General features: G+C 44.5%; 1 protein-coding gene across 3 annotated transcripts; it reads left to right on the top strand.

Annotated features, from left to right (window-relative positions):
- The first annotated feature begins 113 nt into the window (after positions 1-113).
- Positions 114-20,960, top strand: LOC121576760 (voltage-dependent calcium channel beta subunit-associated regulatory protein). 3 transcript variants are annotated; one of them, XM_041890191.2, is made up of 11 exons: positions 114-192; positions 3,885-4,056; positions 5,022-5,094; positions 7,152-7,288; positions 9,356-9,417; positions 9,985-10,156; positions 13,535-13,706; positions 14,066-14,236; positions 15,071-15,305; positions 17,923-18,121; positions 19,142-20,960. In XM_041890191.2, the coding sequence occupies exons 3-11, from the start codon at positions 5,047-5,049 to the stop codon at positions 20,622-20,624; spliced, it is 2,679 nt and encodes an 892-aa protein (XP_041746125.2). In that variant the 5' UTR covers positions 114-192; positions 3,885-4,056; positions 5,022-5,046; the 3' UTR covers positions 20,625-20,960. The 3 variants fall into 3 exon arrangements, with proteins under 3 accessions (XP_041746125.2, XP_041746126.2, XP_041746127.2); XM_041890192.2 differs by having other exon boundaries at positions 127-192; positions 3,882-4,056; XM_041890193.2 differs by lacking the exon at positions 114-192 and adding an exon at positions 269-743.
- The last annotated feature ends 5,482 nt before the right edge of the window (positions 20,961-26,442 follow it).

Here is a 26,442-nt window from a genome sequence, read left to right as displayed (position 1 = left end):
CCTCTTCCAGCTCTTCAATCACTTACGTCACGTGGTGCGTCCCTGGCTGGGGTGGTGGGTGTGTCTTAAGCCATAGGGTTTCATTCATAAATAGTTTTTGCTTTTAAATCAGATTTAAAGTGTTCGGCGAAGGTTTGGCGCTATTGGCTTCTGCCTAAGTACACCCACATGGACCACCTGAATTGTAATTAGGTGAGTTGCATTTTTTTTATTTGCACATTCATGTGTGTGTGGACATCAAACCTTAGCCTATCGGTTCCACATTAAAATCAGGAGATTTTAGTATTCTATTTAATCGATTACTGTCGGCATGAATATTAAAAAATTCAATCTCCTGTTATGATTGAATACCAGTTTAAGTCGATGATATTGCGGACAGTCGTTATAGAAAGAATAGAAACAGCTGGCAGCGCAAGGACCGTTTTTCTATAATTATTTGAGTAAATAGAATCAAATAGAAGGAAATGCATTTAGTTCAAATAGTTGGATTTGGAGCATGCGCTGGTAAACACACTAGCGAGATAGAATAGTCTGTAGATGATCAGGCATGCACCGAGACGCGTTCTTGCTATAGGAATATACAGTATAATATACGCTATTAGCGATCGCTATACTTTTCTGTTGATCAAGGCCAATTCATCCCAACATCATGGACTGTACAAAGGAAATATCGAAATATCAGAAAGAGACGATCCATTCAGATGTTATGTGCTCTTTATAACAACAAAGGCAAACAACACAAGGTAACATTTGTGATTCAAAGTATTTTGAAAGGTCTATTGCCATAGCAGTTTATGAGGAATGCAGCGGATCCAGGGAGAGAGAAGAGAAGGCTGATATGAGATGTAAAAGACTAGTGGAGAATTAGCAATAGTCATTTTCAGTTTACTACCACCAAAGCAATCAACTGAGCAGTCACACTGTGAATCATTGACATGATTCATCATCATGGATGATTATGCATGTAACAGCATTAAGACAGGTGGTGAACTATAAATAATGAGTGTCTTATTTACATGCATGGTTTTACAGTAGGCTACTTAACATACAGGCAACATATACGAACACAAATATAAACGCAACATGCAACAATTTCTACGATTTTACTGAGGTACAGTTCAGCAACAAACACTGACACTACACATCCAAGTATATCTGACGAAATTATGAAAGACAAGAATTGTACTTTTGAATTCCATAAAGTCAGTTTGGAAGAGGTGAAACAATTATTGTTGTCTATCTACATCGACAAGCCACCGGGGTCTGACAATCTGGATGGAAAATTACTGAGGATAATAGCAGATGATATTGCCACTCCTATTTGCCACATCTTCAATTGAAGCCTACTAGAAAGTGTGTGCTGCCCTCAGGCCTGGAGGGAAGCTAAAGTCATTCTGCTACCCAAGAAGAGTAAAGCCCCCTTTACTGGCTCAAATAGCAGACCAATCAGCCTGTTACCAACCCTTAGTAAACTTCTGGAAAAAATTGTGTTTGACCAGATACAATGCTATTTTACAGTAAACAAATCGACAACAGACTTTCAGCACGCTTACAGGGAAGGACACTCAACAAGCACAGCACTTACACAAATTACTGATGATTGGCTGAGACAAATTGATGATAAAATGATTGTGGGGTCTGTCTTGTTAGACTTCAGTGCGGCTTTTGACATTCTCGATCATAGTCTGCTGCTGGAAACACGTATGTGTTATGGCTTTACACCCCCTGCTATAATGTGGATAAAGAGTTACTTGTCTAACAGAACACAGAGGGTGTTCTTTAATGAAAGCCTCTCAAACATAATCCAGGTAGAATCAGGAATTCCCCAGGGTAGCTGTTTAGGCCCCTTACTTTTTTCCATCTTTACTAACGACATGCCACTGGCTTTGAGTAAAGCCAGTGTGTCTATGTATGCGGATGACTCAACACTATACACGCCAGCTACTACAGCGACTGAAATGACTGCAACACTTAACAAAGAGCTGCAGTTAGTTTCAGAATGGGTGGCAAGGAATAAATTAGTCCTAAATATTTCCAAAACTAAAAGCATTGTATTTGGGACAAATCATTCACTAAGCCCTAAACCTCAACTACATCTCGTAATTAATAATGTGGAAATTGAGCAAGTTGACGTGACTAAACTCCTTGGAGTGACCCTGGATTGTAAACTGTCATGGTCAAAACATATTGATACAACAGTAGCTAAGATGGGGAGAAGTATGTCCATAATAAAGCGCTGCTCTTCCTTCTTAACAACACTATCAACAAGGCAGGTCCTACAGGCCCTAGTTTTGTCGCACCTAGACTATTGTTCAGTAGTGTGGTCAGGTGCCACAAAGAGGGACTTGGGAAAATTGCAGTTGGCTCAGAACAGGGCAGCACGGCTGGCCCTTAAAAGTACACGGAGAGCTAACATTAATGACATGCAAATCAATCTCTCATGGCTCAAAGTGGAAGAGAGATTGACTTCATCACTACTTGTTTTTGTAAGAGGTGTTGACAAGCTGAATGTACCGAGCTGTCTGTTTTAAAATACTAGCACACAGCTTGGACACCCATGCATACCCCACAAGACATGCCACCAGAGGTCTCTTCACAGTACACAAGTCCATAACATACTATGGGAGGCACACAGTACTTCATAGAGCCATGACTACATGGAACTCTATTCCACATCAGGTAAAAATACACCTTATGGAACAAAGGGGACTGTGAAGAGACACACACAAAGGTACAGGTACATGCATATGCACACATTGTGATATTGTTGTATGGTGGTTTTAAACATTTTGTATTGTAGATATGTAGTGGTGTAATAATGTTATATGATGTACTGTTTTATCTTTTGTTGTATATGTAATGTAAGTGCTTTAATATGTTTGGACCCCAGGAAGAGTAGCTGCTGCCTTGGCTGCAGCTAATGGGGATCCCTAATAAATACAAATATAAGGAAATCAGTCAATTGAAATAAATTCATTAGGCCCTAATCTATGAATCACATGACTGGGCAGGGGCGCAGCCATGGGTAGGCCCACCCACTTGGGAACCAGGCCCACCCACTGGGGAGCCAGGCCCAGCCAATCAGAGTGAGTTTTTCCCCCCTAAAAAGGGATTTATTACAGACAGAAATACTCCTCAGTTTCATCAGCTGTCCGGGTGGCTGGTCTCAGACGATCCCGCAGGTGAAGAAGCCGGATGTGAAGGTCCTGGACTGTCGTGGTTACACATGGTCTGCGGTTGTGAGGCCGGTTGGACATACTGCCAAATTCTCTAAAACAACGTTGGAGGCGGCTTATGGTAGAGAAATTAACATTAAATTATCTGGCAACAGCTCTGGTGGACATTCCTGCAGTCAGGAAGCCAATTGCACGCTCCTTCAAAACATGAGACATCTGTGGCATTGTGTTGTGTGACAACTGCACATTTTAGAGTGGCCTTTTATTGTACCTAGCACAAGTTGCACCTGTGTAATGATCAGCTTCTTGATATGCCACACCTGTCAGGTGGATGGATTATCTTGGCAAAGGAGAAATGCTCACTAACAGGGCCATAAACAAATGTGTGCACAAAACTGGAGAGAAATAAGCTTTTTGTGCGTATGGAACATTTCTGGGATCTTTTATTTCAGCTCATGAAACATGGGACCAAAACATTACATGTTGCCTTTATATTTTTGTTCAGTATACATTCCTTGGGATTACCTATAAAAGCCAGCTTGAGTGATGTTAAGGTTTTCCTCAATTGTGTGCAACACATTGGGAAATGTCCATGTATGTTTCCATGGCTTTAAATAAATAAATAAAATGAAACTGCATCATGTATTGTTTTGCTAGCGACAGTATATCTGATTGCCGGTACCTGGTTGTTGTTTGCGTCCTAAGCAGCTGAGCTTCTGGTCAGAGGCAACCCTATGCTGAGAGGACACAACAGCCCTGAGGAGGCTGGCCAGCCAGGTGGGTGGGCAGAGGCAGGCTGAGAATGCAGCAAGGAAGCTGAGGAAGAGCTGAGCAGGAAGAGACCAACATCCAGAGCTGCTGCACACAGCCGTCCATCAGGGTAAGACACTCCGACAGGCAGCTCCCCTCTAGCAGGGGCAGCACATGTCAAACGCGTGTGTGTGTGCGCACATGTGTAACAGTGTGTGTGTGTGTTCATCCGTGTGTGTGTGTGTGTGTGTGCGTGTTTGTATGTGTGCTTCTACATCTGCATTGCTTGCTGTTTGGGGTTTTAGGCAGGGTTTCTGTATAGCACTTTGTGACATCTGCTGATGTAAAAAGGGCTTTATAAATACATTTCATTGATTGATACTGTATGCGGTGTGGTCCGAAGGCTGCAGCAGCATTAATGGCTATGATCTATTCTGTGTGAGGGAACGCATTAGGCCTCAGCTGTTGGAGCACCACAGCTATCTCACAGTAATGTGATGGCACTGGCAGAGCCTCTATTTGATGTGAACGAGAGAGAGAGAGAAAGAAAGAGAGAGGGAGAGGAGTCTGGGGGCTGTGGGAGGATGGATGATGGATGGTTTACAGCATGGATGCTAGGCTGCCTGGCTGGCGACTCAGCAGACACAAGCTAGTTATGGTTCTGCTTTTTGCCACAATCTTTCATAGTCTCTCATGTCTGGAGATGTTGACATTTATAGTCATTCATGTATGGAAAAATATTTGAGGTTAGAGTATATGTACATATATATTGCTATATGTTCTGAACTGTATTTGTTCAGATTAAAAGGCACTTTTATAACAGGTTGATAAAGTTGGCCTATGACTATGTTACTAGCCTGTATTATTCTGTTTAGTTTTTCTGCATATTCATCAATTATTTTAAAGAGGAACAAGTATCTGCAGAAATATTTACAGTAGATATCTGATATATCAAACAAAAACATTTCTACCCGGCTGCCTGTGTTCTGACTGCATGGATGTCAGTGGGAAAACAGAATTGGTGTCCAAATCTCTGTGGAGTGTTTTGTGGTGTGTTCCAGGAGCTTCCTAACTTCCTGTTGTCTGTTGTCTCAGGGGGACGCTCACGCTCGCCTGGACCATGAGCAATGAGTCTACCGTCTGGATCAACCTCACCGAGAACTCCACCGTAAGTCACTGCCAAGACCCCCTGGGGGGGTTGTGGGAGGCTGTGTGTGCGTGCCTGTGTGTTTGTGTGTGCACGCTCTGCTAACTGCTCGAGCTGACTATGTTCTCCTTCTATACTGCCTGACTGGCTAATAGAGAGAACATCCTGGTCTGGGCCTGAAATAATTATATCCCTGATCTAATCTCAAGTTTAATTTCCCCTTTTAGAGAAATTACAATCTGACGTCAGTGTCAGCGGTCATTAACACTGGGGTAACATGCATATTACTGAGTGTATGGTACTATGTTCCTATGTGTCTGTGGTATTAAACAGACTTACATGAGCAGCATACCACTGTATAACAGCTGTGTACTGCTGCTTCTCTTGAGCGGTTGGCATCTAACAATGCAATGGATGAAAGAAGCTTCAGAAGTTTGTTTTGGATTGATCTAGCTAGTTTCGAAGCATTTGTTTCGATAGTAGTGTATCAACAGGGCAGTTGCCAATGTTCAGCTATTCTAAACTGTTGTCCTCCCGAGTGGCGCAGTGGTTTAAGGCATTGCATTGCATCGCAGTGCTAGCTGTGCCACTAGAGATCCTGGTTCGAATCCAGGCTCTGTCGTAGCCGGCTGCGACTGGGAGACCCATGGGGCGGCGCACAATTGGTCCAGGGTAGGGGAGGGAATGGCTGGCAGGGATGTAGCTCAGTTGGTAGAGCATGGCATTTGCAACGCCAGGGTTGTGGGTTCGATTCCAGTATAAAAAATAAAAATTTATGCACTCACTAACTGTAAGTCGCTCTGGATAAGAGCGTCTACTAAAATGTAAAAATGTTTTCAATTAGCCACACACAGCTTCCCTAGAGCCAGAGTGACTTGATGTGATGTTGGCAAGGTAAAGGTTTACTATCTGGCCAGTAGAAAAGGCATTCTGCCTTGGCTTTTCCAAAAGCTTTTAGGCAGACTACACATAATTCTATCGAGTCCAACCTCATTCAGACTCTGACCTTTTTGATAAAATTTTAACTGTGTCTTAGTCAGACAGCTAGACACCCTAAAATCTCCTCCCTTTTGCATTTAGTCAGCTCCAGCACGCCCCTAAGAGCACCTTTTCCTGTCTTAGGTGCAGACAGGTTAATAGCACAGGCCCCAATGGATTAATACCTCTGTGGCGTTTATAGATTCATGATGCACAAACCAGTGGGGGTAAATCAATGGCTTTAAGCTGCATGCTGTAATTGGTAAGGTGGGCTGTTTGGGGAGGCCTTTCTCGTAGCATTGTGTGTTTTTCACATCTGAACGCTACCTGACTGAGATGTGGCTTTTTTTGTGATCAGTCTAACCATCCCTGGCTTACGCAATAGGTAGAAGTATGTATGGAGTGTAATAATTGCTCTCTAACAAGTAAAAGCAATTAAAAGAAAAACTGTTGCAGAGGGAAGTGTAGCGTAGTACAGTGTTGCCATTTTTTTCCATTTAGCGCTCCTGCTGTCTTGTCTCACCTGAATAGCCTGCTCACAAAGGGACCAGGGGAACAGTTAGCCAACAAGCCCTTCTACAAGTGGCTTCTCTCTGGGCTTTGATGTTCATGCTGGAAGATGCATGGCTCTGTGTTTTTTCACTTCTCTTCCCTCCACACACACACAGTCTCAGTGGCTCAGTTCTCCGCCCCATCTCCCTCTCAGTAAACCCCCATACCTCTCAGGATCTTATAGCCGCGCACTTATCACCTCAACCCCAGAACAATGAGCACACCTGTGCCCCCTCACCCTCCACCCTCCCCGCTCTCCTTCCGCCCACTCACTGCTAACCACAGTAGCATGACACACAGGCAGGGTATGATCTACCAAACCTCAATCTAAAACAATAGATTCAATAATAGATGGAGATGAAATGTAATTGTCTTAAGGGGTGCATGTTTTAAAGTTCCAAGGGTTCTTTTCTTTTTATCCCTGGTTTAACCACCTTGATTAGTTCTATTCTATTCTATTCTTCCATCAGTCCTTCACATCCCTGCAGCATTCACTGTAGTCTCTACAGTTCCCGCTTTCCCTCATCCTCTCTCCCATGTTTTTCCAGGGGGTCTCATTTGAGCCTGGTAAACAACAGGATGGTTACGTCCTGCTGCTGGTGCTCCTGTCCATTTTCCTGGTCCTGCTGTCTGTCCTGCTGATCATCTGCAGACGCTGCTGTGATGGAGACTGCCGCCATGCCAGGTCAGACCACTAGTCCAGTGGTTCCCAACCAGGGGTACTAGGCCCATGGGGGTACTTGGCCTATCCACACAGGGTACTTGAGAAGACTCATGAGAACATAGGCTTAGTGGTAAAATGCACATGAGGGGGTAATCCGGGCAGAGCAAAATTAAGTTGGTGGTACTGTAATCAAAAAAGGTTGGGAACCACTGCACTGGTCTGCATGGTTTAGTGATGTAACTATGCATGACTATGAGTGAGATGGAGACCATTCAAATCCTGTGTTTACCAAACCATCACACCCTGTCATTATTAGAACTGGGACACAATACAATACACTACATGCACATGTGTGTCCATCCCTCTGACATAAAGAGTGCATGCAGAGATGTAACAATGCATGATGTAAGTATGGTAAAAAAAAAAAAAAAAAATGACTGTACAGTGCATTCAGCTATTATTGAGTTATGTTGTCTGTCTAGAGACCACTGTTGATCTAACATGGAAACATCACTACAGCATTTTATGTGTATATTCATTTGTAAGTGATTATTAATCGTCTTCATTCAGAAGTAGCTCATTTTCTGTAGATGTTATGTCTGAGAGATACAGAATTCTATTTTGTTTGTATATGATATGTTTATTCAATTTCCATGCTCCTCTCTTTTCAGTACACAGCAGCAGAGTCAGATAGTGGCAGGCTGCAGGCTGCCGGGGTAGTCAGACAGTGGCAGGCTGCAGGCTGCCGGGGTAGTCAGACAGTGGCAGGCTGCAGGCTGCCGGGGTAGAGTAGTGCAGACTGGTACAAATGATGAGTGTAATGAGATTTCATAGCAGCCATCAACGCTGATTAATCTTGCGTCTCACACTGTCATAAACTCTAGCTACAGCACACACACACACGCACACACACACGCACACACACACACACGCACACACACACACACACACACACACACACACACACACACACACACACACACACACACACACACACACACACACACACACACACACACACACACACACACACACACACACACACACACACACACACACACACACACACACACACACACACACACACACACACACACACACACACACACACACACACACACACACACACACACACACACAGGCCAGGCAGAGAGCACAGAGGAAATGAAAGCACAGAGCCGGGCGGCCAGAGAAATCCCTCAAGTCATTCTCATACAGATATTATGAACTGGGTGGTTCGAACCATGAATGGTGAATGGCTGACAGCCTTGGTATATCAGACCGTATACCACGGGTATGACAAAACATGTATTTTTACTACTTTAATTACATTGGTAACCAGTTTATAATAGCAATAAGTCATCCTTGTTGCATCGTGCCTAAGAACAGCCCTTAGCTGTGGTATATTGGCCATATACCACACCCCCTCGTGCCTTATTGCTTAAATATAGCATAAAGGAACCACAGACACTCTGACAGGGAAGAGATCTCAGCTGCTCTACTGCTCCAGAATAAGGCTGTGGTGGGAGTCAAAAACACAGTGCATCAGTGCATTTAGGGCAATTACAGATAATAAATTAGGGAGAATTCCTCCCCTTAGAGAAATTATTACGAAGAGAACTGCAGATATTTCATTTGTATCATAGTAGGTATTAGTAGAGATCTAATCTTGTAATATTTATTAGTATAAATAATACTCTGTATTAGTATTAGAAAGAAAACCCATAGTATAGAACTGACATCTCATTCTCTGTTGAAGAGGTCAAGAGGCCCATTTTCCCTGAAGGTTTCCATGTCACCTGACATGATTTACATGTACATTGATTATGCTGCTACTAGTCAGATTGACCTTGCTGTGAGAGTATGCTTGTCCTCTCTATGTGCTCCTGTTAGCTCGCCTACTGTCTAGGGCTAAGCATATGGCTATATTTCAAAAGACACCCTATTCTCGATGTAGGGCACAACTTTTGATGCAACTCTGGTCAGAAGTTGCGCACTACATACAGAATAGGATGTGATTTGAGACGTAGCTGTAGACTTCAGGGGTAAAGATGTCTGTGCATTGATCGGTGCTCCTCTGTGCTGCAGGGCCAGCGATGACCCTGAGAAAACCAACACCAGCTACATGGAGGAGTCTCAACCAGTCCATGGTAAATCAAAACCCCCTGTTTCTCATTCGTCAGCACTTGGAAAAAAGAATGTATAGCAGCCGAATAAAACACTCTTGCTCCAATGCAAATGACTGATTTAAAGTCACTAATGTTTTGGCAGGAAGCTGCCTCCATCAGGGTTTCTTTGCGTCTCAAGTAAACACTCATGGCCATTGGCCATATTGCCATGTACTGTACTAACCCAGGAACAAACGGTTCTGTGAAAGTGAAGCCATGCTCCTCTGCTACAGTACATAGTCATGCCATGTATATACAGACATTTCGATGTGGTTTATCTGAGGATCTCAGCTCTCTCCTGGGTATGATAATTCAGGAATACATTTGCATTCATTAAGCGAGACAAGGTAATTACCTAAGGCTAGGGACATTTAGTACACAATATCAGATCTGCTTTGTCCTGAATATATTAGAACAAACAAAGTTCCATTTGAAAAGTGAATGTCATACACACACACACACACACAGCATGGCGCTTGCCTGGATCATAGGTTTGATTCTCCCTGGGACCAACCTTCCATCAGACCCTGACCTCTCTCTCCCCCCCAGGAGAGATCACCATCCGTGTAGACGAGTCAGACTGCCTATCGGCCGCCAGCTCCCACATGGACATGGAGACAGAGCGCTTCCTGTCCACGGGCACCCAGGGCGGCCGCCGCGTCTCTTTCAACGAGTCGGCACTCTTCGACCACGGAAAGAAGGCCCAGGAAAAAGGCCGCAGGTCAGACTGATTCCTCCGCCAGACGCCCACTCACTCCCCCGCAGTAGACCACTCTGAATATGCTCATATTCTACAATACAATACAATGACTGCCTTAGCAACAAGCTGTTTGTGTGTTTAAAACCGGTGAAAAGATGCTCTTACTTTGTTACATTAGAATACATTATGGAGACATTTCTAAGAGCCATCTGTGTAATACATTATAAAGGCAGTTTGAAGAGCTGTTATGGATGCTTTATTATAGGGTAATAATAGGGACTGATGCTCTGAAAATGCATTATACACACATTATTCATAAAGGATTTCCAAAATGCAGACATACTCGCAGAACATAATTGTGCAGTGTAGCCTACTTTACCAATAGGATGTGGTTCTCTGTTTGTAAAGGGTTAACCACAAATGACTTCATAATGTATGGTATGGTAACAAAGCTCTGTGTCCTCCAATTACTGAATATATGAATGGACAAAGCCATCGATCACATGACACCATTCATTCCTATGTGAAGCCTCAATAGCGCATTAAAGCCAAATTAAGTCGGTTAAGATGGCGTCTCATGGAGACATAACATCAGAGAGGAAGAGGCGAAGCGAGAGGTTTTACTAAGTCCAAAATCTGTCCAGGAAAATAAGCCCACGAAGTTAGGATTTTTTTTATGGAGGTCAATGAACGAGTTTCGAATTTGGTCAACAAAAAATGTAATTGCTAATTTGCTACGTGAGGCATATAGAAGTTTTGTAATGGTTAGGTTGTTACGAATGCACTGATATAAGTGGAGGCACATGGCATTTCGGCAACTTTGGGAAAAAAACTACTTTATTTGGAGTTGAGCCTGTTGTCATAGAGATGGATAGAGGACTCATCATGGATATAACCAGTTTTAGCATGGACATTGCCATTGAGGGCTTCCACCATTTTAAAGTAGGCAACTGGGTGGGGATTCCTATGAGTTGGGAGCAATCAGCCAATGAAAAATAAGAAAGCCTCAATGGCGCTGTCACAGATGCTATAATGGCACAGATACAAATATGAGTCCTATTTCTAGCTCTATGGCCTGCTGTTCATATGCGTATCTGCCCTCTCATTGGTTAGAATGGTCCCACCTGATTTTGCCTCCTCCCGCGTGCCTGCCATCTTTGGGGACATGTATTTCCATTGTTAGAGCGGTCACTTGGCTATCTTGTCAATATAATAGACAATCTTTGATAACGTGCAGTTTGAGCTACACCAGGAAGTGACGTTGCAGGCTAGCTCAGTGCTGCCCCCTCTCATTGAGTAAATCAGGTTGAAGGCCGACCGGTAGTGCAGGCTGCAATTAGCAACTAAATGATCCTTATTACTTCTTCTGTGTGCGATTTTAAATTAATCAGTTCAAGGACATACACTACATGACCAAAAGTATGTGGACACCTGCTCGTCGAACATCTCATTCCAAAATCATAGGCATTAATATGGTCCCCCCTTTGCTGCTATTACAGCCTCCACTCTTCTGGGAAGGCTTTCCACTAGATGTTGGAACATTGCTGCAGGGACTTGCTTCCATTCAGCCACAAGAGCATTAGTGAGGTTGGGCACTGATGTTGAACAATTAAGCCTGGCTTGCAGTCGGCGTTCCAATTCATCTCAAAGGTGTTCGATGGGGTTGAGGTCAGGGCTCTGTGCAGGCCAGTCAAGTTCTTCCACACCGATCTCGACAAACCATTTCTGTATGGATCTCACTTTGTGCACGGGGGCATTGTCATGCTTAAACAGGAAAGTGTCTTCCACAAACTGTTGGCACAAAGTTGGAAGCACAGTATCATCTAGAATGTCATTGTATGCTGTAGTGTTAAGGTTTCCCTTCACTGGAACTAAGGGGCCTAGCCCGAACCATGAAAAACAGCAAAATACCATTATTCCTCCTCCTGCAAACTTTACAGTTGGCACTATGCATTCGGGCAGGTAGCGTTCTCCTGGCATCCACCAAACCCAGATTCGTCCGTCGGACTGCCAGATGGTGAAGTGTGATTCATCACTCCAGAGAACGCATTTCCCCTGCTCCAGAGTCCGATGGCGGCAAGCTTTAGACCACTCCAGCTGACACTTCGCATTGCGCATGGTGATCTTAGGCTTGTGTGCGGCTGCTCAGCAATGGAAACCCATTTCATTTCAGCTCGCAACTAACAGTTATTGTGCTGACGTTGCTTCCAGAGGCAGTTAGGAAATCGGTAGTGAATGCTGCAACCGAGGATAGATGATTTTTACGCGCTACGTGCTTCAGCACTCGGCGGTCCCGTTCTGTGAGCTTGTGTGGCCTACCACTTCACGGCTGAGCCGTTGTTGCTCCTAGACGTTTCCATTTCACAATAACAGCACTTACAGTTGACCGGGGCAGCTTTAGCAGGGCAGAAATATGAGGAACTGACTTGTTGGAAAGGTGGCATCCTATGACGGTGACACGTTGAAAGTCACTGAGCTCTTCAGTAAGGCCATTCTACTGACAATGTTTGTCTATGGAGATTGTATGGCAGTGTGCTCGATTTTATACAACTGTCAGCAATGGGTGTGGCTGAAATAGCCGAATCCACTAATTTGAAGGGGTGTCCACATACTTTTGTATATGTAGTGTATAACTGGTATAGTAGAAGCAGTTATTGGTACCATGATTATCTTAGAAAAAGAAGATTGCCATTTTTCCATTCACTATAATGGGGGATCCTGTTTTCTGCTATCAGTGCCTGCAGTACCGAGGTCGGCCTTGAACTTCCATGGCTTCATTGAGAGGAGTCAGTCCTTCTCCCATCGTGCGCTCTCTCCCTCTCGCTCGCTCTCTCTCTCACTCTCTCTCTCTCAATTCAATTCAATTTAAGGGGTTTATTGGCATGGGAAACATATGTTTACATTGCCAAAGCAAGTGAAATAGATAATAAACAAAAGTGAAAAACAATAAAATAAAATAACAGTAAACATTACACTAAATATATTTCAAATGTCATATTATGTGCAAATAGTTAAAGTACAAAAGGGAAAATAAATAAACATAAATATGGGTTGTATTTACAATGGTGTTTGTTCTTCACTGGTTGCCCTTTTCTTGTGGCAACAGGTCACAAATCTAATTCTTTGCATGAGCCCCACATCATTCTGATATGCAAATGAGAAGTGAGAATTCCTCAGTGTGTTCCAGCCCGGTCCTAAAAAGCTTGATCCAACAAATGAAACACTTGATGATTAGTGGAATCAGGTGTAGTGATAGTTGAGAAGAAAAGCCTTCACTACCTGCGGGTCCCAAGGACTAGATAGAAGAACATTCCTTGAAAGTGACAGCGGCACTTCTATTGTGTCAGCCTCCAACTGTCTGAGCTGTTTCTCATGTTTCTCAACTCCTTTCCACCTCAGGTTCACTTTGACGGAGGGTGACTTCCACCACCTGAAGAATGCGCGGCTCACACACCTCCACATCCCGCCACTGGCCCTCAAGATCGTCACCATCCACGAGTGTGAGTCATCGGAGAACAGCATCGCCATGACGACCCGCCCCGCCGCCAAGTCCAGCCTCTCCATCTTCCAGGTGAAAGCCAGTCTACTGTGCTGCTATTAGCAGTGATACATCATTAGTCATGACTGGGCCAATTAGGCCATCCATCAATGTGGGGCCCACAACATGTATCAAGCCTATCAAATGCAGCCCATGGATAATTCTGCCTGCTCATTCCAATGGGCCAAATACATTGATTTTGCATTTATCTGAGGTTTCTCAATCATTGGCGCTGAACTTGCTTGGACTTGATTTGTCACTAACTACTAGGCTAACGACCTCTCCCAGTCCTGATGTAGAATTCAGTCTGTGGTATGTGTATCCTCCTGGCTGTGCCCTGATGGTGTATATTCTGTGTTTGCGCATGTGTTTGCGTGTGTGTGTGTGTGTAGCCGGCTCTGTGTGCCCGAAGGCCCCAGTGTCCCCTGCCCCAGACAGCATTGACCAGTCTGAGTGTCAGCCCCAGCTCAGCCCTCCCTGGGGACACCCTTAACTCAGTGGTGGACACCAGCTTCAGTGAGAATCCCCCGGCCCCCGGTACCAAGGAGCCCAGCATCAGCAGCGTGAGTCACTTACCCCTATCTGTCAATCAACCCACCAATCAACCACATTTGATGTTATGTGCAGTTTTGAACCCTACGTTAAGGGACTCGGTTTATCATTCATCATCACATACAAAGTGTCTACCTACATATGACAGGGCCGAATGACAGTATTTTTGGGTTGAATTTAAACCCTTATGTTTTAATTAATTTAACCACGGAATAGTGTTAGCCACTAATCACACGTATGATGGGTCTGAATAGACAATATCATTTTTATTTTATTAACTGATTTTTTTTTTTTTTGGGGGGGGGGGGGGGTAGATCAGCTTTGAAATGTGCAGATATAATTTAAATAGAGAATAATTGACATGATTGCAAATATACAAATGGGTTAAACACACACAGTAGCACACACTAAGCTTGAGGGAACATTGAAGCCAAGAGGTTATCATGAAACCTCTGAACCGTGAGAGAAGTAAGGAGTGTGCATCCAGTGTCCCTAGTCACTCTGTCTGAGTGACAACAGTGGTGGAGGATGATGGGTAAATAAGGGAGAGCCTCTGGAACAGCCTCGTCAGGGGAGATTACAGACATCGCTGCTCCCCACATCTGCTCATCGCTCCTGTCTGCTCACTGGCCCCGCTCTCCCTCTCCGTGGTAGATAGGAGAAAGTTAACAGTTGCATGGAAAATTATAGAATTTTTGTTGTTTTTCATAACCTTGGGAGGAAGATTAAAAACACATTTCTATGAACTTCCATTTGTCCTTGGAGTATCTGTCGTATTGCAATCACTAAAAGGTTATTGTCCACACAATATGGACAACTCCCTTATATCCCCTCCCTCCCCCCAGATTGAGGTGATGGTATCTGGCTCCAGGAATGGGGGAAGTCCGTCTTTGAGTGAAGGGGCATCGGTGATGTCTGTGACGGGTGCATCTCCTGGCACGGGGGTGGGGCAGGGCCCCGTGCTGCAGTTCTTCACCAAACTGAGGCGCCATGCCAGCCTGGAGGGAGCAAGCCCATACTTCAAGATCAAGAAGTGGAAGCTGGACAGCAGCCAGCGGGCCTCCAGTCTGGACACCAGAGGTACAGGACACTTGGCTTTTAATCAAATGAAATAAAATGTTATTTGCCACATGCGCCGAATACAACAGTGAAATGCTTACTTACAAGCCCTTAACCAACAATGCAGTTTTTTAAGAAAAAAAAAAAAAAAGTGTTAAGTAAAAAATAGATAAATAGAAAATAGCAAATAATTAAAGAGCAACAGTAAAATAAAATAACAGCAGGGAGGCTATATACAGGGGGTGTTTACACATGATTTGGGAATGTGTTCAATCCATTTTATCATGTCACTCTGGGAGCCAGGAAGTCTGAAGGAACCACTGTTATCTATCTTAGAATTAGTTATAGAGGGACTGTCCCGTCTGGGGTGCCGACTGGTACCATCTCGGTTGGGATGGTCTTCCAGTGAAAGTTGCCAGATGTTGGTTAAAACTTGTTTATCTTATAGTATATAAACTGAGAGATTTCTTTGTCTCTCATTCTGATAGCAAGAGGCAACTCACTTGCAGCTTGTTATGTTGAATCCGGGTCCGTATAATTAAATACATTGTAACAAATCTCCATCTAAGAGTTATTTGTATTCTTGCATCCTGACTTCCTTAATACCAAAGAAACACATCATATCAGCACACTAACACACAAACACATACAGTTAGGGAAAAAAGTATTTGATCCCCTGCTGATTTTGTACGTTTGCCCACTGACAAAGACATGATCAGTCTATAATTTTAATGGTAGGTTTATTTGAACAGTGAGAGACAGAATAACAACAAAAAAATCCAGAAAAACGCATGTCAAAAATGTTATGAATTGATTTGCATTTTAATGAGGGAAATAAGTATTTGACCCCTCTGCAAAACATGACTTAGTACTTGGTGGCAAAGCCCTTGTTGGCAATCACAGAGGTCAGACGTTTCTTGTAGTTGGCCACCAGGTTTGCACACATCTCAGGAGGGATTTTGTTCCACTCCTCTTTGCAGATCTTCTCCAAGTCATTAAGGTTTCGAGGCTGACGTTTGGCAACTCGAACCTTCAGCTCCCTTCACAGATTTTCTATGGGATTAAGGTCTGGAGACTGGCTAGGCCACTCCAGGACCTTAATGTGCCTCTTCTTGAGCCACTCCTTTGTTGCCTTGGCTGTGTGTTTTGGGTCATTGTCATGCTGGAATAACCATCCACGACCCATTTTCAATGCCCTGGCTGAGGGAAGGAGGTTCTCACCCAAGATTTGACGGTACATGGCCCCGTCCATCGTCCCTTTGATGCGGTGAAGTTGTCCTGTCCCCTTAGCAGAAAAACACCCCCAAAGCATAATGTTTCCACCTCCATGTTTGACGGTGGGGATGGTGTTCTTGGGGTCATAGGCAGCATTCCTCCTCCTCCAAACACGGCAAGTTGAGTTGATGCCAAAGAGCTCGATTTTTGTCTCATCTGACCACAACACTTTCATCCAGTTCTCCTCTGAATTATTCAGATGTTCATTGGCAAACTTCAGACGGCCCTGTATATGTGCTTTCTTGAGCAGGGGGACCTTGCGGGCGCTGCAGGATTTCAGTCCTTCACGGCGTAGTGTGTTACCAATTGTTTTCTTGGTGACTATGGTCCCAGCTGCCTTGAGATCATTGACAAGATCCTCCCGTGTAGTTCTGGGCTGATTCCTCACCGTTCTCATGATCATTGCAACTCCACGAGGTGAGATCTTGCATGGAGCCCCAGGCCGAGGGAGATTGACAGTTATTTTGTGTTTCTTCCATTTGCGAATAATCGCACCAACTGTTGGCACCTTCTCACCAAGCTGCTTGGCGATGGTCTTGTAGCCCATTCCAGCCTTGTGTAGGTCTACAATCTTGTCCCTGACATCCTTGGAGAGCTCTTTGGTCTTGGCCATGGTGGAGAGTTTGGAATCTGATTGATTGATTGCTTCTGTGGACAGGTGTCTTTTATACAGGTAACAAGCTGAGATTAGGAGCACTCAGTGTGCTCCTAATCTCAGCTCGTTACTTGTATAAAAGACACCTGGGAGCCAGAAATCTTTCTGATTGAGAGGGGGTCAAATACTTATTTCCCTCATTAAAATCCAAATCAATTCATAACATTTTTGACATGCGTTTTTCTGGATTTTGTTGTTGTTATTCTGTCGCTCACTGTTCAATTAAACCTACCATTAAAATTATAGACTGATCATTTCTTTGTCAGTGGGCAAACGTACAAAATCAGCAGGGGATCAAATACTTTTTTCCCTCACTGTACACAGGGCTCTCACACTGTGCTCACACTCTAACAGATGGCTTTATGACGCAGGGCTCTTCTCTTCCAAGGCATTGTGAGTCTAACTGAAGCCTCCCCACAGATCCCCTCACACACATACCGCTCTCTCTCACGCTTCCCCTATACTCAGCGAACAACAGAGCACACAGGACTAACACCCCCAAAATATCTCAAAGCCTGCTGGGATCTCTTCATGACATCATTGTGACGCATGTCACCTTCAGATCTATTTTGATGCTAACGCCTCAGATGTCACTCCAATATGCTGAACATTCACTGTGGTGAATGTTTGTGCTAATGTCCTTTGCCATCCCATGTCCCTCTGTACCCTCAGACTAATGTCTAAGGTCCTCCTGTCTCTGTGTGTCAGGGTCCCCTAAGAGGAGGCAGTTCCAGCGGCAGCGCGCTGCCAGTGAGAGCATGGACCAGGAGGATAGCGACGCCCACCACATTGACCTCATCCAGTACATTGCCCGCACCCAGGACGCCACCTACCGCCCCTCCGTCTCCGCCTCGACCTGCCTCCTGCCCCACACCTCCCCCTCCACGCCACCACACTCCCTCGGCAGGTATCTTTAATTCCCTCGCCATCCTTCCACCTCACTGCTTTGCCTCCGTCATCACTACGGGAGCTAGCGCCTCTCTGCTAAACGGATGAATTAGTCACAGTTGCCTCTAGACACTGATCGAAGGTCAGTTTTGCATTTCCTGTTAAGGTCAGCATTTGGGGAGAGTAAGCTGATCCTAGATCTGCCTACAGGCAACTTTTACCCACAGCTGCTTAACAAGCCCATTCCATCGCTGATGCAAGTGTTTGTTTACGAAAGGCATGTTTTTTTGTTTGTTTTTTTGCTGGATGGGGAGGAGGGGTACTGAGGGGGTGCTGTGGGTTTATTGAAGATACTCTTTGAAGAGGTAGGGTTTCAGATGTTTTCGGAAGATGGGCAGGGGCTCTGCTGTCCTAGCTTCAGGGGGAAGCTGGTTCCACCATTGGGGTGCCAGGTATATGAACCGCATTTAAGTAATAATCAAAGCCAATCCATATTTGTTTCCTCTACAGTGCTGGAAGCAGATAGTATTCATGTTTCTTCATTATGCTAACATAATGCAAGCCATACAGTATGTCATGCTTCTAATGGATATTTAACTAACTGTGACCAGTAAGATCACAATGTAGGGAAATTCAACACATTTGCAAAGCACATGTGGTCCTCTGTAGCTCAGCTGGTAGAGCACGGCGCTTGTAACGCCAAGGTAGTGGGTTCGATCCCCGGGACCACCCATACACCAAAAAAAATTATGCACGCATGACTGTAAGTCGCTTTGGATAAAAGCGTCTGCTAAATGGCATATTATTATTATTACATGACATTGGTGCATTGCAGTTCAGTGGTTTGTGGAAAACATGCTACTACCATAGCAAGTCATGGTGACCACTTGTAATCACAGCGGCTGGAAACATCAGACTTCAGACATCAGATGTGTGTATGGGCGTCATGAGGGTGCACTGTGACTGACTCTTGTACTGTGTGTGTGTGTGTGTGTATGCGTGCGCCTGTCTTCGTACTTGTGTGTGTGTGTCACCACAGGTTAGAGGTGGAGGTGGTGGTGGAGCCCAGCTGCAGCAGGGGCCAGAGGCCGGAGGTGATCGGCCTGTCCCCGGAGCCCCAGGACGAGGCAGCGAGCCAGGGGGACTGTAGACAGGAGAGCTCGACATCAGACCACCAGGCCCTGTACAGAGACATCTGGACGCTCCGGTCCTCCCTGGAGCAGTACGGCTCCTCAGACCAGATCAGCAACAACCGCAGCGACGCTGACAGTGTCTGCTCCCTGGGGGGGCGGACCAAGAGGGGGGGGCTGCCTAGTTACCCCTCCCAGGACATCGGGGACGGGGATGAGCCCGAGGGGGACGTGGAGCTGCCCGTGGATGAAGGGATGGGAGAGAAGGAGAAAGGGGGGAAGCAGGACAGTTTGGAGTCAGAGAGGGGCAGTGACGGGGAGTCAGGGAACCGTAAATTAATGCAGATGGACAGTGGCTATACGTCTATAGAGGCTCCATCACGGGCACCAGAGGAGCTGAGACTGTTTGGCAGTAGTGGCAGTATGGACAGGTTGGCCCTGGAGAAGAGACACTACTTCACCAGTGCAGGGAGCACTGGCACGGTGGGCGAGAGCTTCGAGGCCCGCATCTTCGAGGAAGAGCCAGATGAGGAGACGCCGGCAGGTGCGACGGGCGGCGTCACCATAGAAACGGACAGGTCACCCCTGGGCTGGTCTCCGTATGGTCAGATGTTCACCCCGCAAGAGGCGCAGCCGCACCCCCACCCCCCCTTATCAATTCACCGCCGCGACTACAGCATCGACGAGAAGACGGACGCGCTCTTCCACGAGTTCCTCCGCCACGACCCCCAGTTTGACCAGCAGGAGACGCCGAAGAAACATCGCTCGCGCATCCACCTCCGCAAGCAGTGGCAGCGCCACAAGCAGTACAGCGACCCAGGCGTTCGCTACCAGCATCACTCGTTCGAGAGGCAGCGGAACCCCCTCCGACGAGGCGATAGCGTCAACTACCCGCTGGACACAGGCTACCACAGCACGCTTCCACGCATCGTCAGTGCGCCTGATGAGGAGGCCAGCGAGGGGGTCCCCAGCACCCCCCAGACGCCCAAGGCCGAGGCGGTGGTGGTGGGAGGGGCAGGAGATGCCGAGGTGGAGGAAGGAGACAGGAGGAGAGAGAGTCTCAGCAGTACCGTGACCATCAGAGACGACAACGGGAGGGCATCCTGTTCCCCTCCCCCTGTCCCTGAGAGAGAGGGGCTGCTAGGGGAGCAGCCCAACCCCCAGGAGGACCCTAGGCTGGCGGGGCACCCCCCTGAGCCCCCTGATGAGCCCCCCCAGCCCCCTGACAAGGGCTACGGCCCACAGACCATCACAGCCGAGCTGACGGACAAGCTGAGCGCCACCCTGGATGAGCGGCTGTACACGGGCCTGCGACAGATAAAGGACACGGCGGTGGTGACTGAGTGTGTGGTGACGGATACTCATGCCTCCCCCGACCATAGCCCAGTGTAGCATGGCTCCAGTCCTCCTCCACTCCTCCTTGATCTTTGTGTTTGATTTGATTTCAGTCTGCGCCGGGTAACTACAATGTCTCTGTATCGGTCTGAATTAGCAGGTTCCAGACCCGTAACATGAAAACAGGCTACACTATACAGTATCATGTAGACTAGCTGAATAATCCACCCCTAGATAGTATCTACAGTACCGTAGTGTCTCTGACTGGTGTGATTCCTTTCTCCTCTGAGAGAAGTGACGATGTTAAAGGGAAACTCCACTCAAAAACTATATTTTGGTATTATTTTCATTAGTCCACTGTTGATACAGTCCCAAAATGTTTTGCATGTCAGCAGTCATGTTTTCAAGATATTGGCCTTTCAAGAAGCAAAGTGTCATCATGATGATGTGGCCGGTGACACTTTGCTTCTTGGGACAGTATCAACAGTCGATTAGTGAAAAAAATACAAAATATTTTTACAGTGGATTTTCCTTTTAAGAGCCAGTATGCCCTCTGCACTAGTCTATCCACTGTGAAACCAGGTGCTTTTAGACTTGAAGTCATCTCAAGATCTGGATACAAAGTTTACCTAGGCGCTATAGGCCAGTCCTGGCTGAATATCAAAATAGGTTTATCTATGTTTTACATGACTTTTCATCACTTCATTTGTTACCTATGGATCTGGATATCTGTTGTCTTTGGCCATTGACATATATCATATTCTTTCCATGTGGCATTTTGACTCCTGAAGAAGTCATCATAATTGTTTTACAAATGAGTAGGTATCCCTGAGATTTTTTTAAAGCCAAATTTCACATTGTCCCCATATTAGTTTGAACATGTTTCTCGGGACATCTGAATATAGTAATCCACTACTTCAGTACCGTATTGGTCGTTAATTGAAGCAATTCCGTAAATTGTAATAATGTATGATTTAATGTTTTCGGACAGATTGCTGTTGAATCGTGATTTAATTTAATCAGAATCTATGGTACTAGGAACAGAAAAACAGTGGACCATGAATTTGATGGAGAATACTAATTGTTTCTCATACACTGTCATTAAATGGATATGACGAGGGCCGAGGCTCTCCTAATTTGGACACTGAATATATTAGGACAGCCTTGTCATATCCACTCTGGATCAGAGCATTATCCTTCATCAAGTGTCCTTGTCGCTGAATGTCTGGGCTCATGTTTCTATTCAAAGATGTTCTTAAAGGGGAAAACTGCTTTCCAGAAAAGTGATGGTTGTTAGGACATATTGTTCAATGCCATTGTATTTATTGTTGACAGATTTGATTTAAATGCATCTATGCTCGTTTTATATTTCACTCTGCTTGTGACAATAATAAGTGGCCTATAGGAGGCCAGGGTGAGAGTTAAATGACAGGTTTATAAAATAGAATTTCATGATATCCAATTGCAATCCAATTACGATCTTTTCTCATCGCTGCAACTCCCCAACGGGCTCGGGAGAGGCGAAGGTCGAGTCATGCGTCCTCCGAAACATGAACCGCCAAACCGCTTTTCTTAACACCCGCTCGCTTAACCCGGAAGCCAGCCCCACCAATGTGTCGGAGGAAACACCATTCAACTGACAACCGAAGTCAGCCTGCAGGCACCTGGGCCGCCACAAGGAGTCACTAGAGCGCGATGAGCCAAGTAAAGCCCCCCGGTCAAACCCCTGGATCGAACCCCAGGCTGTAGTGACGCCGCAACAGTGCGATGCAGTGCCTTAGATCGCTGCGCCACTCAGGAGGCTAAATGACAGGTTTTACCTAATTTCTGTGCCAGAAAAACCTTGTCTGCAAACAGAGGAATCTCAATAGTGTTACTGACAACTCTGTTAGGAGCACATATCAAATGCAGGCTCCCTTGGCCTCCCCCAACAGTGTTGGTTAGTGCAGGTCTATAGCTGTAATGGTTTAAATTAAGGCTTTGAATGGGGCCGATGTTGCTCTCGCAGACATTTGCGTTTATTGAATTTCTTTATAAGAAAGGCATGCCTTCTCGTGCATGGGTTCACCGAACAGGCTTTTTTTGTTTGCTTATATTCTGTTGTTTCCCCCTCCTTCTCCTGTGAAAGTTGACAATGCAGCAGCGCATCCCCCTGGGCTATAAGGACTGCACTTCCAAACCAGAACAAAGACGTTATTTGTAGCAAATTCCACATTTTATCCTCTGACTTTGTAACCCAATGCTGCCATTCAAGTATAACCACATTATCAGATTATGTTTTATGGGCCAAAAGAAGGCAAGGAATGTCATGCCCGTTCCAGAATTACCTTGAAAAATATTTTGCACTTAGCTGTGTAGTGGCTGGGAGTGTGCTGCTTCTCCCACATCCTATAGTCAGCAGCAGCAGCTGTTGTTTTTACAGTAACTTACTGGCAGCAGTTACCTGTAAATTACTGTAATAAAAGGTACAGTATGTTACCGTAATTCCAAATAAACTTTAGTTTAACAGCACCTTACTGTAAACTTTATCCCCAGTTTCCTCAGAGGCTAGTTATTGCTTTACGTTCAGAGGAAAATGCTGCAGGAAGAGGTGTTGAATATAAATCAAAAACTAAGGGGAGTCCCCCTCCCTTAGTAGTAGACCTCTCTGCTTGGCCTCTTGCTGAGGGTGTAACACAATTAAGATTAAGATCACTTTATTCGTCAATTGTACACAAGGTCCAACCGAAATCGGACTTCTGCTTTATCCCAACCCCTCCGAAAGTGATGGAGTGCTGCATCAGATGACCTGGCCTCCACAATCACCCGACCTCAACCCAATTGAGATGGTTTGGGATGAGTTGGACCGCAGAGTGAAGGAAAAGCAGCCAACAAGTGCTCAGCATATGTGGGAACTCCTTCAAGACTGTTGGAAAAGCATTCCTCATGAAGCTGGTTGAGAGAATGCCAAGAGTGTGCAGAGCTGTCATCAAGGCAAAGGGTGGCTACTTTTTATCTAGCTGTCATTTCTCTATGTTTGGGTGTGATCGTGCTACTTCACAGCCCTGGGGAATCAGATTTGTTTCCTCTAACATGAAGATCAGATAGCTCCCCGTTATAGCAGAGTGGACTCACAGATAGAAGGCACCTTCCCTCATTAGACGAACAATGGTCAAGATGAAAGGTATTGAGAGGGCTTGAATTGGTCTTCTAGTGTGGAGAGGCTAGTGCTATCCTTCCTTTTTGTCTCCTTCACATAGCCCACACATCAGTGCACATTATGTCACCATGGGAAACCCAGGGGCTTCACATGTTTCAGCACCATTTTGTGTCATTACCAGGTGCCTTTTATGGAGGTGTTGGAACATCATCAAGGAAGGAAGAAGACAGATCCTTCAGCCAGTCACCTTAGGAACAAACAAGATCAGATGCCTTTGAGGTTACTGGTTACTTAGCATTCTCTGATTCTTGTCACAAGTGAGGGGAATAGTGCATAATTTCTGGCATTTAGTTGAATTGATGGAAGAAAGGGGTTGATAACACCAACTTAATGAAAAAGACTAGAGGGGCGAACAAATTAGTACATTTGTACAAAGATTAACTTAGTCGTGAGATACAAGCACAATGTTGCAGAAGCTAGAGTAGTCTATCTTTTATTAGGTGTAGACGTAACTGGGGACACTGGTCAAATACTTTTTGTATACTAACAAGTAGCCTGTCCAATGCATTGATGCATTACTGTGCATAGGTGTGCATGATAATTAACAGTTTTAATACATTCCTCCATGTTTTCTCAGAACCACTGTACCAAATGATTCCATGGTTGTCGGTCGACACTTTGTTTGAGGCAGAACATAGACATTTAAATCAGCACTGGTACTTCTAGAGGTTTTGTATTCTATGAAATCTACCTTCGTTTAGGAGTCATGCAATGCTAACTGATATGCTACGATTTTGTGAGATTTATTTCCATGGAAGAAAAAAAATATATATTTCTGTATTCCTGCTTGTTAGTTATAACTGCTCAATTTCTCAAATAAATAGTTAAAAAAGTAGAGCTTTATAAACAACTTTGCCTTTGTTGACCCAGACCTATTTGAGCCTTGAGGGACCAAACAATAAAAAATGTTATTTTTGGGTTGTTTTCCAATCTGTAAATAAATGAATGAAGCATTAATGATTGTGGTTTGTCTCATTTCAACCTTTTGATGGTACTCAGAGGAAAAAGAGGAGGAGGAGGAGAAGAGGAGGAAGGCAAGGTAACTGAAACTTTCCTCGTACCTCCCATCTTTCCCACCCCAGTGTGTTGTTCCCTCCAGGTGTTGAGGTTCTGACACATTTTGTTACGTTACAGCCTTATTCTAAAATTGAATTTTATAAATTTGCAAACATTTCTAAAAACCTGTTTTTGCTTTGTCATTATGGGGTATTGTGTGTAGATTGATGAGGGGGGGGGGGAAACAATTTAATCAATTTTAGAATCGGGCTGTAACGTAACAAAATGTGGAAAAAGTCAAGGGGTCTGAATACACCAGAGCCAAAGCACATCAATTAATGATGACTCAACAGTGATTAGGATTCCCAATCTATAGCAGAGCGGAGGGAAAGTATGGTAGCAGTCTCAGCCTCCATGGCGGAGTTTACACAGGCAATCAAATTCAGATCTTTTTTTCACTAATTGGTCTTTTGACCAATCAGATCAGCTCTGGAAAACATCTGTGAAAACATCTGATGTGATTGGTCAAAAGAAAGAAATATCAGAATTGGGCTGCCTGTGTATACTCAGCCCATAAGAACCTTATCACCTAGCCTACATCAACATCAGCAAATATGACAGAATGATAAATGACAGCATTCAATCAGATTCCCTGATAGCTTTACTCCAATGATTCAAATAACCTTAGTTATATTATCGCTATAATAAATAATAAACCAATGGCACTAGGGTTGCTAAACTACTGGCAATTTACCAAAGTTACCGGAATCTTCAGTAATTTTGGTAATTAACAGATAATCTATGGTAACTTTGGTAATTTATACTTGAATAACTTTTAAAACATGCATTCATATATACTATTCATTTATTATATCTGTTTATATTGTCCATGAGTTTCTAGTAGATAGACCATCTTGTATGATTCAAGAAAAAATAGCTGAATTCATTAAAAAAGCATCTAATCAACAATGGCATTACTTAAAATGAACTCTGTAACTCTTCCAACGATTGACTTTTTTCACAACTGCCACCAATTTGGCGCCAAAACACTTAAAACAAAGACATATTGCCATAGCAAAATAAATAAAAAGTGTACAAAACATAAAGGATATTTCATGCTGAGACCCTCATATTAAACACCAATGGTATTCACTAAATTTATGGTTTATATTTAGGATAATATTTTACAGCTTTGTCATTCTATTTTTGATTTTAAAATAATTTTATTTGATTATTTTATATATTCTACATTTGATAAGGCCACAGAGGGCCAGAGATAATTACACCATACCTGTGATAATCTGAAGTACCCAAAAAGGCCACTAGATGTCATCTGATAAAATTCCCCCAAAAACTTGAGTTACCAAAATTATGGTTGTTTACTGGTAAACTTAGAAAGATTCCAGTAATAAACCCTCCCTTTGCAACCCTAGACTATTACTAATGTGTGGATGTATTTACCACCCTACAGCAAAGCTATGACTTCTGTTCTTTCTCTTTTGCTCTTCGTTTTATAAAGAATCTACTGTTGCATGGTTGGAGTAGCATGTTGGGTCTGTGTGAAGATCCCTCTGTTGTGCTCCAGTTCAGGATAAAGTAATACCCTGGATCAATACCTTGGACCGGCCAGCTCTACTAAAACAAGCCCGTCACAGCAGGAGCCACATATCATCTTATCAA

Source organism: Coregonus clupeaformis, chromosome 11 (assembly GCF_020615455.1).
Source record: "Coregonus clupeaformis isolate EN_2021a chromosome 11, ASM2061545v1, whole genome shotgun sequence".
NCBI classification, from domain to species: Eukaryota; Metazoa; Chordata; class Actinopteri; order Salmoniformes; family Salmonidae; genus Coregonus; species Coregonus clupeaformis.
Note: the sequence above shows the minus strand (reverse complement) of the source record. Positions and strands in the feature narration are given on the sequence as shown.

Coding starts and splice junctions, on each gene's coding strand:
- LOC121576760 (XM_041890191.2), top strand. CDS start 5,047: ATGAGCAATGAGTCTACCGTCTGGATCAACCTCACCGAGAACTCCACC. Junction 14,237..15,070: donor AGGAGCCCAGCATCAGCAGC/GTGAGTCACTTA, acceptor CCCTCCCCCCAG/ATTGAGGTGATGGTATCTGG. Junction 15,306..17,922: donor CTCCAGTCTGGACACCAGAG/GTACAGGACACT, acceptor TCTGTGTGTCAG/GGTCCCCTAAGAGGAGGCAG.